The sequence below is a fragment of the Hoplias malabaricus genome, chromosome 8 (genome assembly GCF_029633855.1).
Source record: "Hoplias malabaricus isolate fHopMal1 chromosome 8, fHopMal1.hap1, whole genome shotgun sequence".
Taxonomy (NCBI): Eukaryota; Metazoa; Chordata; class Actinopteri; order Characiformes; family Erythrinidae; genus Hoplias; species Hoplias malabaricus.
In genome coordinates, this window is record NC_089807.1 from 34,291,246 (window position 1) to 34,305,087 (window position 13,842).

Consider the following 13,842-nt stretch of genomic DNA (forward strand, 5'->3'; position numbering starts at 1 on the left):
GATCTGGAAAAGTGGTTACAGACAATCAATGAATGAATGTTGTGTAATTACAAATTTTCAACAGAGAGGTCCTCAAATCTTTGGTTCCCCAAAGCTACATAGTACAGTTTTAATAGTCCATGTAAAGCTATGTAATCAAGACAAACCTAACATCTATATCTATTTCTGGTATCAGTATAAAACTGATATTACAGAGATATTTGGTATTTTATTTTCCTATAAGTTACAACTCCATCAGAATTTATGACATATTAATCAGGACATATTGTTAAAAGTACTACTGTGTGGTGTACCACCGTGTGGTGGTTTTGGCATAACCTTAAGTACAGCATATTTTCAATGCATTATTCTTGTCTGATTGCGTTCATCAGGCTCCAGCTGTCTCTGAGCCAGAACAGACTCTTGGCTGAGCACTGGATGGTGGGTGAACACCAACGCTGTCAGGTTCACATACTGTTGCCAGAGCTTCTCCGCTCCTTTCTTCACTAGCAGCCAAAGGCTAGACAGAGAAAGAGCAGGCTAAGTTTAGCTTGGAGATGCTAGAAGCTACAGCACTGAATGGCTTATATGAGATTAGAGTGGAGGCGGTAGAGCCTACAGCACTAAGAACCACAGAGAAATATCTTGTCAAAAAACATTCTTGATGTGCAAATAACTGATCTGTCATTACTCATTTTTGACAACAGATATCAGACCAGAAGTCAACAGATTTCTGTATACAGGCAACAAAGAATGAATTAAGGATGGTCCATTAGAATCTACCGTCTGCCTTTAACATGTCACCACATGAACATAGGTAATATGACAGAAAACAGTCATCCTAGGGATGTTCAGGAATGATAAGAAAGTATAAGGAACAAATAAAATAAAATGACTTGTTAAATCATGTTTTGTATAAAGTCATCATTGTGCTGATACATGTATGAGCACATAAATAAGCAGCCTAGGGATCAGTTCTCTGTCTCAGCAAGGACAACACACTATACTAACAGGAGTCATTGGGCAAGACTCCTAACATTATATTCACTTTTCTCTGTAACATAATCCAAAGTGTAGGTCTCTTTGGATATATGGCAAATTGCTGGAGCATAAATTATTACCATAAAATGTCAATAGGAAATTGATTTTCTGTCCAGAAACACTTCTGTTAGCGTTGATATCATCCCTCTATATTGTGCTAAGAGACAATAAATGTAGATCAGTGCATCATTGTTAAACACTTAACATGTAATTATATAAAATCATGTAGTACTTACACATACACACATTTGGTGTTCATGCTGTGTTAATAGTGAAAGCAAGGTAGATAGGTCTACTGCTGCTAAGTCATTTTAAGCACTAGTATTACCATAGGGAAGTGTGGCTGTCTCAGGTTCCCTAAATAAATATAACGTTTGTATAAAAGTGAAGCAAAATATAACAGTAAAGATTGGCAGCGTTAATGTGACACAAAAAAAATAGAGGTACATTTCAAACAAAGAAATTATTTTTTCATACTAATGTTTCCTTATTTATTTTAAAAAAGTTAACAGTTAACAGTTTTACAGAATTGCAGTGTAATTAAATCTGTAACTGTTACAGTACCTGTCAGAAAGAAAATCTTGTGATTTGGTTGTGACTGTGGAACTGGAATGATATACATATTATAAAAAATGTGTAAACTCATGTTTAATTAAATATCAATAATCATATGATATGTTAGGTCTACTATGCATTCCTTATACAAATCATCAGAACAGGCCCTTATCTCTGCAATCAAATCTGATCTATCAGGTTATTGTGCATATCACAGACACCTCAAAACTGAGGCTAGAATAACTGGTTCACTATAATCACCTTTAGAACAGCACTGTCATGCAGTATCAACAATGCATAAGTGCATAATTAAAGTCCTGCCTTGTGTTTGGAACCAATGCATTTGCTAGGCAAATACTCTCACAAAACAAGTTCAGAAAAAGCAGTCATTAGCACTTACACTTATGTTATTTAATGTTTGACTTAATGAATTAGGTTTTATGCCTGTTTTGTGGTTCAGCTCATGCAGGTGATAGTGAGCTTTTCAGTTAAACAAGGACACAGTGTGATTGACGCAAAGCACTGAATAGTGTCCCTTATTGAGATTTATCTTTAAAGACTAACTCCTTGCTTTACATAGACAGTCCTGTCAGGTAAAAAGTACACATCTTTCTTTAAAATTTGACTTGTGTCTGAGCAGAACGCAACATTATTATCTCCAAGTTCCAGGATGACCACTGTTTGGTCACAGTTTGTCAGACCAGCAATATCATCAGATCTCAATCCCAATTCATAGTTTAGAAAGGTGACATGCTGAAATAAACACAAAACCTGGTAGTTTGTGAAGCTGTGGATAAAAACTGGACAGGTCAAGGATTTCATATTGCTGAGAGGGATGTTTCTATTATTAAAGCAATCAGATAAAATTATGAATTTTTGTTTATTTATGTTTTGTTTGTTTACACTGGGAGCACATTAAGGCCAAAGTCACTTTACCAAAATCTACATTTAAAATGCTTTTTTGCCATGAATCCATTTTTTTCAGTTACATTAAAAATGTGAAGTTCCACGTCTTCGTACAAATTGAGAAGTTGTCGCGGGGGACTGCAGATATGCAGTACTGAGATCCTGTCACGGAGGGTTTTTTTAATTATATTTTTTTCTATTTGTATTTTTATTTTTATCCAGACGCCTGCTTCCTCTTGAACTCCGAGTTGTGATTGGTCGCCCGAAGCCCATGTAACCAATCAGACCACGACTGCCATGGAGGAAGGAATAAATGCAAGATGGCTCCTCGTATAAAACCAGCCTTCTGGCTTCTCTTTTGTGAGCAACAAAATTACTTTTCTTTATTTATCCGGCTGAAATACCTGTTTGGGCAGAGTGCAGAGGGTTAAATCGAGCTCCGGGGGTGATAAGAGTGAGTCCGCGTGTTTGTGAGCGGTCGGGGTGATTTGATAAAGGGCAGGTTGCTGTTTTTGAGGCCGGTATGAAGTGAGAGTACGGCGGACGGCGCCTCGTTGCGGAGGGTCGAGCGGCGTGTCGGGCCTCACTCAGCTCCGCTAGCCGGCTTCAGAGCTCCACGTAAACACCCTATTCACAGTAGACACGAATCTGATTAAGTCCCTAACATGGCTGTTTCGAGGTGAGTGTCTCTTATTTTTGGCTGTAAACATAAATGCGTGAGTGAATAATGTTACGAAGTAGAATTTGGCTACTTATTCGCGAGCTTCTAATTAGGATTCCACCTTAAGCGGTGCAGGGTTTTAACGTTAGTGTGGCCTGTTTAAGGTGGAATGAAAAATTAAACTAAACACAAAGCTGCCGAGTAAAAGCCATCTTCAGCCTTGTAGTTGGAATGTAACTGCTGCATCATGTGAAGTATACCGGGGTATTCAAGTAAAATTGCAGCATCAAATTCAAGCTCGCATAGGGTTAAGTACCGTTAGCTTATATGCTAAAGTTGAAGTGGGAGTATAATCCCCAGCAGCACGCCAGAGAAGAGCTAACGCGGTTAGCCCGGATCTCACACAAGGCCACATCTGCAGACAGTTTTTCAAGTGACTTCAGTAAACTTAACCCTTTGCCACGACAGAATTAGAGGCGAATATCAAAAAAGAAATGTCAGAATGTGCATAATTGTATTAACACGGACCTTTTGTACGTGAACAAGTGTGAGGCCTCTTTCCGTAGTAGCAGTTAATGATGTCTAAGTAGAATTAAGTACCCACAACAAACGTTATATGATGCAGAGAATGAGTCAAATTGCCCCTGTGCATATGTGGTTGGAGATCTGAAGGCTTTGGGAAAAGTGAACTCAAGCAAACAGGATGTTGATTTGCTTCATCTGTATGTTACAGTTCATTGTCACCGAGTGTTTTTTTATTTATTAAAGGTAAGATTAGCTGCACCTTATCCATCCATCACAGTGATTAGGAGACTAAGACTCAGTCTCAGTTTCAAATGGCTCCCTACTCCATATGTAATGTACTGCATAAGTCATCAAACCATTCTACACCCACATATTGCTCTAAATGTTAGCCAGCACGTAACTCGGCACCTGTATATGTCTGAATACACACATAATGCAGTATTTGAGTGTAGGAGATTATTTTTATTATTTTTTCTTTTTTATACTCCATAGAGCATTTGCATAAGGGCTCATCAGCTATTTGAGACACAGTCTAAATCCTCTGACACATTGTTCAAAAACTATTCAGGTATTATCACAAAGAGTTGTAGTGTACATTGCATTTGACAGGTGTAGTTTCAATACAGGTGTGATTGTGTGGGGGTTTGTGTGTGTGTGTGTGTATGATTACCTGGGTTAAGGATGTTTTTTTTTTTGTCCTTGTGGTAAGCTAATGCAGGAAAGCTGCATAATCATTATTTTTATTCACAAAGAGGGGCACACTGCACCTCCTAACCTTCCACTTTATGATGCGCCACGATATTAATGTGACAAATAAACACCCTAATGCTTTCTGAAAAGCAGTGCATCATTGCTCAGAATTTACTGCGATTGAGAGGATGATAATCTTCCGTAATCTTGTATCCTGAAAAAGCCTCGTTGACAACGTGAAAGAAGAAATGGCATATTTATAGGAAAATATTTCTTTCTCTGCAGGCCCCTGATCTGCAATCTGCTCCTAAAATTGATCAATTTCTGTCTAGTAGTTCAATGCAAGGTGTAATATCCTCAGCACTAGTAAAAGCCATAACAGCACAGCATGAGTGTCATTAGCCCAAGCCAGAACAGAACATTGTCACCAGATTTCCATCATGTCCATTGCCATTTCTCTAAGTGACAGTGTTGTTTATCCACTACTGTATGAGTAAGTCTAAATGATGTTTTTAAAGACCTTCAATCTAATTTATACACAGGGGTATGATTTTCCCTAAAGTAATGAAAATATTATTTTTAAAAGAGTGAAGTCTTTTTACATAAAAATTTGAATTTAATTAAAAATGGTGTGAATACATTTTCACATTTATATTCCAAAAGACTCCCTTTCTTTCTTAGGAATGTTGCTGAATAAAATACTGAAGTAATCCATGTATCAAAACATTTCCATATCATTAAGTAATTAAACAGTTGATCTTGTCAGCATTCATAAGCCAATAACGATGCTTTTTCTAAAATAGAGACTGGTGATTAACTGTTTAAACTGCATTTGGTACAAACATCAAAGCATTTTGTTTAGTCATTGGCTTCCATTACAACAACCAGTAACAGCTTAACACTCATTTCTGGGTAAAAACAGTCCCACTTTCAATTTATGGACCAAGAGAAGGGGATTTTTGTGGTTGTATTTTGTCTGCTTTTTATTTTGATTTATTATTTATTTATTGTATTATTTTTATAAATACATACAATTTTCTTGCTAACAGTTGCTTACTATTTCTAGTAAACAGTGGAATGTAAATCTCAGGTTTGCTTTAACACACTGAATTCTTATGAAATGCATAAATTAGCCTGCTTTCCTTGTGATGTGATTTAATAGAAAATTCAAGTATCCTACAAGAGTAAAATTGTCCCATGCTTTTCAAATCTGGCAATTTCAGTTTGACATCGCAGCATTATTACCCTGTGTTTTGTTTTTGCTCCAAATCACTACTCAGACCTAATGAGAAATTACCATGTTTTAGATATTGACCAGTCTACACTTATAATATTGTTTAAATTAAGTATTTACCGGTGCTCCATAGCCAGTTAATAAATATAATAAATATAAATATTAAAGGTTGAAAACACAGCGGAAAGTAACACTGGAAAGTTTAGTAGTTGATGACTAACGTTCAGAGCTTTAGAGCATATTTTATTCTTGTTTCTATTTCTATTTCACAAATTATTCATAAGCTGTTCTATCTTTCGTTTTGGGTTTGTAGACTTGAGCGTCTCTTCATCTTGCTGGACACTGGCACAACTCCTGTGACAAGAAAAGCTGCAGCACAGCAGCTGGGAGATGTTATCAAGCTCCACCCTCATGAGTTAAATAACCTGATATCAAAGGTGATCTTATTAACTCATACAAACTAAAGCCCCAGCCCTGTCAACTCTCATCTTAGCCTGTTATGTTGTTTTACATATTATGTTCTTGGATAAGCTACGGTAGTTGTCCTGGAATTTGAATTGGCCTAAGGGATCAGTCAATTTCAGTTTTAATGTAAACTATCGTGTCATTTACTAATAGTGTTATCAACAGGCACAATGGGAAATCAGAAAGCTTCTTGTTAATCTATAGTTTACAGAGGTTTAATAACCTATTGTTGTGGTGAATTAAGCAGAAAAACTGTGGTAAACCAACCTTTCTTTGCTTGTTCAAAAAAATAAAAATGAGTGAACCATGTGTAACATTTTAATTAGCACACAGTGTGAATTGTCATAAAGTTCAGTTGTTATTTTTCTCTTATCTGTAGGTTTTAATATATTTAAGGAGTCCTAACTGGGACACAAGGATTGCAGCTGGACAGGCAGTTGAAGCTATAGTAAAGAATATTCCAGAATGGAACCCAGCCCCCAAACCAAAAGAAGGTAAGTTGCTTTTATTTTAGCTGCCACCTTTATTTGAATATAAACCATTTTAAACGCAGTACTATGATGGTAACGTTTTGTGAAGCTGGCGAATAATAATTCCACTCATCATTTGAGATTGACTTGTTCAGAGCAGTAGAATATTTCACCACATCAGATATTAGTACAACCAAGCTTTAAGAGGAAATAATTATAATCATGTTAAAAGTTTATCAGCTGTACTCCTGCTGTTTGGAAGACACACAAATCTGACTGAAAATAGTGAAAGTCTCTTTGAGATCAGTACCAGACTGAAACTGTGAAGTGAAACTAAGTGAAAACTCAAGTTTCAGAATTGTTAAAGGGGGTGGGTGTTTTTTTTTGTTTTTTTTAAATATATATATTTTTTATTTTAAGCTGCCATTAGCCTGCGTGGGCTTCTTATAGTGTGTCCTCTCATGTCAGCAATTTGCTTAACAAATTATATATGGTTAAAACTGCTGTAATAGATGTGATATATAGTATATCATGGTTTGCAATGGATTGAAAGTTCTCTGGACAATTGTTTATCCACAGAATATATTAACCAGTTAATTTTGTACCCTGGTAACATTTATTGACCATTTTAATTGATAGAGCTTTTACATCTTGCTTGGTAAGTGAATCAGGTTTTGTATTTTATTTGACAATGTGTAAACATGCCCAGGACACCTTACGTTTAAGTTAATTTGAACACTCAAGCCACTTTTGAAAGTGCTTTGTGATTTGACAACACTAAATTCGATTGTCAGTGTAATAGATTTCCTTTATCTACATACACAATGCACAAGAGGAAATGTATCTGTGAGGTGTTGTAGAAGATAGTTGGAGTGTTGCTTTCACTCTGGGCTAATGAAAGTTTCCAAGGCAAGAATGTTTTTAGTATAGTAAATTACATGTAAATAAAACAAACTATAATGTGCTTTATGGGGGGACTGGAAACAAGTGACAAGTCCTCAATTGTTGTATGTAGTCACTTGTGAATTTACTCCACCTTGATTTGAAATGGTTATAACCACAGCAAACAATATAGTACTGTTTTGCTGGTTCCTAAAAAGACAATAGATGCACAATGTGGGACATTGTTGCTGTACTAATGCCAGCGAAGAGTGTATTCCATTTGTTGTTTTTAAAACAAATAAGAAAATGAAACAAACAAGTTTGAGAGACATCCTGTGTTGAAGGCATGTTCTCACTTTTCTGCTCAGAGTCCTGTGTGGAGGACATGTCTCCAGAAGACAACTCTTCAGACAGACTGAGTTTCTATAGATTTGATATTTCCCGCTTACTCAAACATGGGGCATCGCTGCTTGGATCTGCTGGTGCTGAATTTGAACTACAGGATGACAAGTCAGGTAGGTTATGCATAAATCACACAAACAGATCTTAGTTTTTGCTGGGTTTTTTTTGTTGTAATTATCTGTAGCACAATAATTGACTTAAGCTAATGTTTGTACAATTATTTCTATTGCAAATTCAAGAGTCTTTATTGTCATTTCAACGTTGAGTACACAGTGAAACGAAACAACATTCCTCTGGGACAATGGTGTAACACAAACACAAGGGCAGACAGACAAAGTACTGCACAAAACAAGTGCCACACTTATAGATTTTTGAGCTTCAGGGGATTTTTGGATTATAGCCCTCCTGTTTTCTTCCCCTAAAAAGGTGAAGTGGACCCCAAGGAGCGTCTGGCTCGACAAAGGAAGCTTCTGCAGAAAAAACTGGGTTTGGATATGGGTGCAGCTATTGGCATGGATACAGAGGAGCTGTTTAATGATGAAGACCTGGACTATACCTGTACCTCCAATGCAAACAGAGTACATGTTGTCAAGGGGCCTGCATACCATGGCTCACGCAACCACACGGTAAGGCTGTGGTTCCATAACTACTTTACACTTGTTAAGTCACTTGTGCCCTGGTTTCAGCTGGATATATTTTACTGGGAGAAATATTGGATGTCAAGAGTTGGTTTATACAATACTCTGTGAAATGGGTAGGAAAAAGAAATTTAGCAGCGCAAACACATCTACATTTGGGTGCAATAAGCTAAACCAGCTTAATCAGCAAACAGTGTTTGCATTTAATCTGAAAAACATTTAATCTGACCACCTTATGTTTATTTTCTGTTTTGTAAAATTCTCAAATCATGCTATATAAAACTTGGTGCTGACACTGCTACAATGTAACTGTCTAATGTAATAAAAGGATCTAATGAACTGCAATAACACATTAATAATCACACTACAAAATCTCATTATTATACAGTCTTAAATCATTATTTCAATTTTTTTACTTGTTACATTTAATCCAGCTCAAGAAATACTAAAATGGACTTTATATTGATATGTAGCACAATTTAATTTAGGCTCAGTTTTGCAGTGCTGAAACTGACAGCATTGGTAACATTTTTTTTCCTTTTTATTCTTTGACAATGCATAGAAGGTTTTGTATCAGTAGAAATGACAGCCTACGATTTGGGAGTTAGGCTTTTAATATATCTTTAACTCTTTGTCCTCCTTGCCTTAGTAGGGTGTTTTTTAAATAAATAGTTTTTTTTGTTAGATGGTCAGCATGGTCCTGCTGTCGGCTTTGTTCAAGATCATCTGATGTGCATCCTTTGATGCACTGCTTACCATCCTTGTATGGGGGGATGAAATGTTTCCATCTGCATTTCTAAATAACAGATGTTTTCCCCAAACATCAGATTATTTCTAGCTCAGAGATTGGGGATGTGCTTTATCATGTGTGTATTGCATTAGTGTGAGGACCAGAAGTAAAGCTGTATTTCTTCCGCAGCCTATGCAGGCAGCAGAGTTGATAGACTCAGAATTTCGGCCAGGCATGAGCAGTCGTCAAAAGAACAAGGCTAAGAGGATGGCAAAGCTAGTGGCAAAACAGAGGTCTAGAGATTTGGATCCCAATGAAAAGAGGTATTTTTATTTTAATACAGTGCTCTGATGCAAAGCTGAACATTTGTAGATAATTCATATATAATGTGTGAAATTCATACAGTAAATGGGTAAGGTCTTCAGACCCCAATGTTTTTCTTTATCTTTAGCAATGACAGTTTTGAAGGAGAGCCTGAAGAGAAACGACGGAAAACCACAAACGTGGTTATTGACCAGCCGGCTACAGAAGACAAAGTCTTAATTGACAACGTTCCAGATAACACAAGCTTGCTTGAGGAGGTACATGATTAAGCTGTTGAAGTTTGTGTAGCTTCATACTGATGAAAAGTATTTATTAGATGGTCTGGTTTTACATTTCTCTTCTGTTATATAGACCCAAGAGTGGCCCCTGGAGAGTTTCTGTGAAGAGCTTTGCAATGACTTGTTCAACCCCTCCTGGGAGGTACAAAATTGATTAAAATTAAGGCAGTCAGCCTAGTCTTTTCTTTCTCTCCACTAGAGCCATATTGTAAGATTTATACCAGTTTTACTAAATTGGGGGGGGGGGGGGGTTAGACTGCATATAAAAACAATTTTGTGGTTGTTGACGAACAAAGTAAAAGTAATAAGACATGGATTGCAATTGTTCATATCATAAAAAAAAAGGTTTCTAAAGTTATATTGTGTGGTGCAGATTCGTCACGGTGCAGGCACAGGTTTGCGGGAGGTGCTTAAGTGTCATGGTGCAGGAGGAGGGAAGCTGGTTGGCAGTACTGCAGAACAGGTACCTCAACTTTTGTGATTGGCTTTTGGTATAAACTGCATTATCATAGTAGTTTTATGATATGTATAGTCCTTATCTCATAAGCTGAGTGTGGGCCTACATTTTCTTTCTTTGCGTACTTTGATGTAGATCATAAATGGGGGCGGGGGTGGTCACAACTTTTTACGCATCAATATTGGAGCTCTGTGTAAATATAAAATATATAAATATATATGTACGTTAGGCTTGTTTATTTCTCAAGTTTGCCTGCCTAAATGTCATATTATATCTCTGCTATTATTTTCAAGTGAGTGATCATTCTTTAACCATGCTTTATCTGTTCATAGTTGGCCCAGCAACATCAGGAGTGGTTGGAGGATTTGGTCATTAGGCTTTTATGTGTCTTTGCTCTGGACCGTTTTGGAGACTTTGTGTCAGATGAGGTAAGGCATCTGTTGCAGAAAACGGCTGAGCTGATAAATTTCTTTTGCTCGCTTTAATTGCTGTGCCATGTTTTCATGCATATTTGTGTTCGTAATGTGCAGGACTGTTTAATTTGTATTCTTTGGATGAGATTACTTGGTGCACTTTTTAAAACCCTGGCACTATATACAGACCAATGCAAAAAATTAGAATATCAGGGAAAAGTTGATTAATTTCCGTAATTCCATTAAAAAAGTTAAACTTTCATAGATTATAGATGCAGGGCCCACAATTTAAAGGATTTCAAGTATTTATTTGTTTATTTTCAAATAATTTGGGCTTCCAGCTCACAAAATCCACGAAAACAGGATTTCAGAAAAATTAGAATATTGTGGAGAAATCAGCCCAAATTTTGCAGGGCATGAATGTTTTAAACTGAGTGAGACACACTAATCATCTGCTAAACTCAACACACCTGCACAGGTTTCCACAGGTGTCATTAAATTGCTTCAGTTTGGTTCAGTTGTCTCAGTTCAGTTCAATATGGGGAAGCCTGCAGACATAACTGTCCAGAAGACCATCATTTATACCCTCCATAGGATGGGTAAGCCACATGTACATAACTAAGGAGGCTGGCTGTTCAGAGTGCCGTGTCCAAGAATATCAATGGAAAGTCTAGTGGAAGGACAAAATGTGGCAGGAGAAGATGCAACAGCAAAAGAGATGACTGTGGGCTTCAGTGGATTATCAAAAAGAGAAGACTCAGGAAACTGGCAGAGATCCAGAAAGAGTGGAATGAAGCAGGAGTCACAGCTTCAAAAACCACCACACTCAGATGCATCCGGGAGATGGGCTACAACTATCGGGTTCCTCATGTCAAGCCACTTCTGAACCTGAGCCAACGTAGGAATTGTCTTAACTGGGCCAAAGAGAAGGGCTGGACTGTTGACCAGTGGTCCAAGATCCTCTTTTCTTATTAAAGTGTGCTTTTCATTCGGGAATCAAGGTACAAGGGTTTGCAGGAAGACGGGTGAGGGACAGAACCCAAACTGCTTGAGGTCCAGTGTGAAATATCCACAGTCCGTCATGATTTGGGGTGCAATGTCTGGTGCAGGTGTTGGTAAACCCTACTTTCTTAAATCCAAGGTCACCGAGCAGTCTACCAGAATGTTTTAGAGGTCTTCATGATCCTTCTGATGAGGATCTGTATGGAGATGCAGATTTCATCTTCCAGCAGGACCTGGCCCCTGCCGATGCCACCAGAAGCACCAAAGCCTGGTTTGATGCCCATGCCATCATTGACTGGCCAGCCAACTCGCCGGACCTAAACCCCACTGAGAATCTATGGGGTATTCCCAAGTGGAAAATGACGGCCACAAGACCCAACAACAAAGAAGAGCTGACCGCAAGCATCAAGGAAATCTTGCCTTCCATAACTCGCCACGTCGCATTGAGGTAGTGATTAAATCAAGGGGATTCCATACCAAGTATTGAAGATTGACATATCGTTTTGAAAGTACCATATTTTGATTGATTTGATGTGATCCTAATTTTTTTTTCTGCAAAAACTGAGAAGTAGTTTGGACTGATTTCTCCACAATATTCAAATTTTTTTTGAAATCCTGTTTTTGTGGGTTTTATGAGCTGCAAGCCCAAATTATGTGAAAATGAACAAGTACATGAAATCGTTTAAATTGTGGGCCCTGCGTCTATAATCTATGAAAGTTTAACTTTTTGAATGGAATTATGGAAATTAATCAACTTTTCCATGATATACTAATTTTTTGGTATGAGTCTGTATGTTGCTATTTTCTGTACACTGAATACATTTAACATGAGTATAATATTTTTATGCTTTCATTTAAGGTTCTCATGCATACCATCTTTAATTAACTAGGTTCTGACTCTTGCACCATGTTGATATATATTTTGTGAGTGTTATGATGCAAATTTAAAAAGTGAATTCTCATTATTGGTGATGAACTGGTTGGCAGAGTAGTTGTAGTGTCTATCTCAAACTAGTCTCCTTTATTTCACCATTTATTTGCAGGTTGTTGCACCGGTCAGAGAGACATGTGCACAGACATTGGGTGTGGCTTTGAGACATATGACGGATGGTGGTGTTACGAGGACAGTGGATATTCTGTTGAAGCTTCTCACTGAGGATCAGTGGGAAGTTCGCCATGGAGGGCTACTGGGGATTAAATATGCCCTTGCTGTCAGACAGGTACAAAAGACTTTTGTCCGTGTACTTTTGATACTGTTAATCTTTGTTATTGTGTTTATTAAATATAAATAAAATGAGGCAAATTTAAAGGCTTTGTTTTCACATATTTAAATATTTAGGACATAGAATAAAATATGATATCAATTCCTTACTAGTTCTATGTTTGTACACCACTATATGTGGCTGTTAAATGCTGCCTATTATTTTCATTTGTAGAACTTGTTTATTTAACAAATAAAAAAGCAACATGGATAATTCTTTAGACTAATAGATTTGATCTTGTTGATTCTAAGGACCTTATCGGAGAACTACTTCCTCGCGTACTCCCTGCTATAACAGAGGGGTTGCAAGACCTGGATGATGATGTGCGTGCTGTAGCAGCTGCTTCTCTTATACCAGTGGTGGAGGGACTGGTACAGCTGCAGCCTGCTAAGGTCAGAAAACTCTGTCATTCTTGGTGCACCATTTCCTGTACACTGTAAACCATTCTGTCCCCAGTTTTTTGAATATTTTGTGTCTTGTGTAAAGATGTTTCATGCACCAAGCTGTTAAGTTTGGGGGAGTTCCCAGTCGGTTCTCTCTGGACTCCTAAATTATAATATAGCAAACTTTGTTTTTCCTTGCTGTGCAATTCCATAAACACTGAACTCTTGCAAATCTGCTTCCACTCAGCATAAGAACATGGCAATGCTGACCCATAACCTCAGCTATATGCCAAAAAGACCTGTTTTGTTTAGTTAACACGTTGGCCCTGAGAATACTTTTTAATTAAATTTGTACATGACACTGATATTAATATTTTGTTCAAATTTTGTGTAGGTTCCTTTCATAGTGAACACTTTGTGGGATGCCCTGCTGGAGCTGGATGACCTCACAGCCTCTACAAACAGCATCATGACTTTGCTGTCGTCTCTGCTCACTTACCCCCAGGTGCTTCAGTGCAGGTGAGATCTCACTGTCAAAAGCAATG

General features: G+C 37.5%; 1 protein-coding gene across 2 annotated transcripts in view; it reads left to right on the forward strand.

The window, feature by feature from the left end:
- Positions 1-2,779: 2,779 nt before the first annotated feature.
- btaf1 (BTAF1 RNA polymerase II, B-TFIID transcription factor-associated) overlaps positions 2,780-13,842 on the forward strand; it is a 31,396-nt gene continuing 20,333 nt past the window's right edge. The window contains exons 1-13 of one of the 2 annotated variants that reach the window (XM_066678849.1): positions 2,780-2,841; positions 5,905-6,028; positions 6,436-6,550; positions 7,777-7,923; positions 8,237-8,436; positions 9,368-9,501; positions 9,630-9,759; positions 9,854-9,922; positions 10,154-10,243; positions 10,570-10,665; positions 12,696-12,872; positions 13,166-13,306; positions 13,692-13,816. In XM_066678849.1, the coding sequence (XP_066534946.1) occupies positions 2,795-2,841; positions 5,905-6,028; positions 6,436-6,550; positions 7,777-7,923; positions 8,237-8,436; positions 9,368-9,501; positions 9,630-9,759; positions 9,854-9,922; positions 10,154-10,243; positions 10,570-10,665; positions 12,696-12,872; positions 13,166-13,306; positions 13,692-13,816 (1,595 nt within the window). In that variant the 5' untranslated portion in view covers positions 2,780-2,794. The other variant, XM_066678850.1, reaches the window with a different exon arrangement.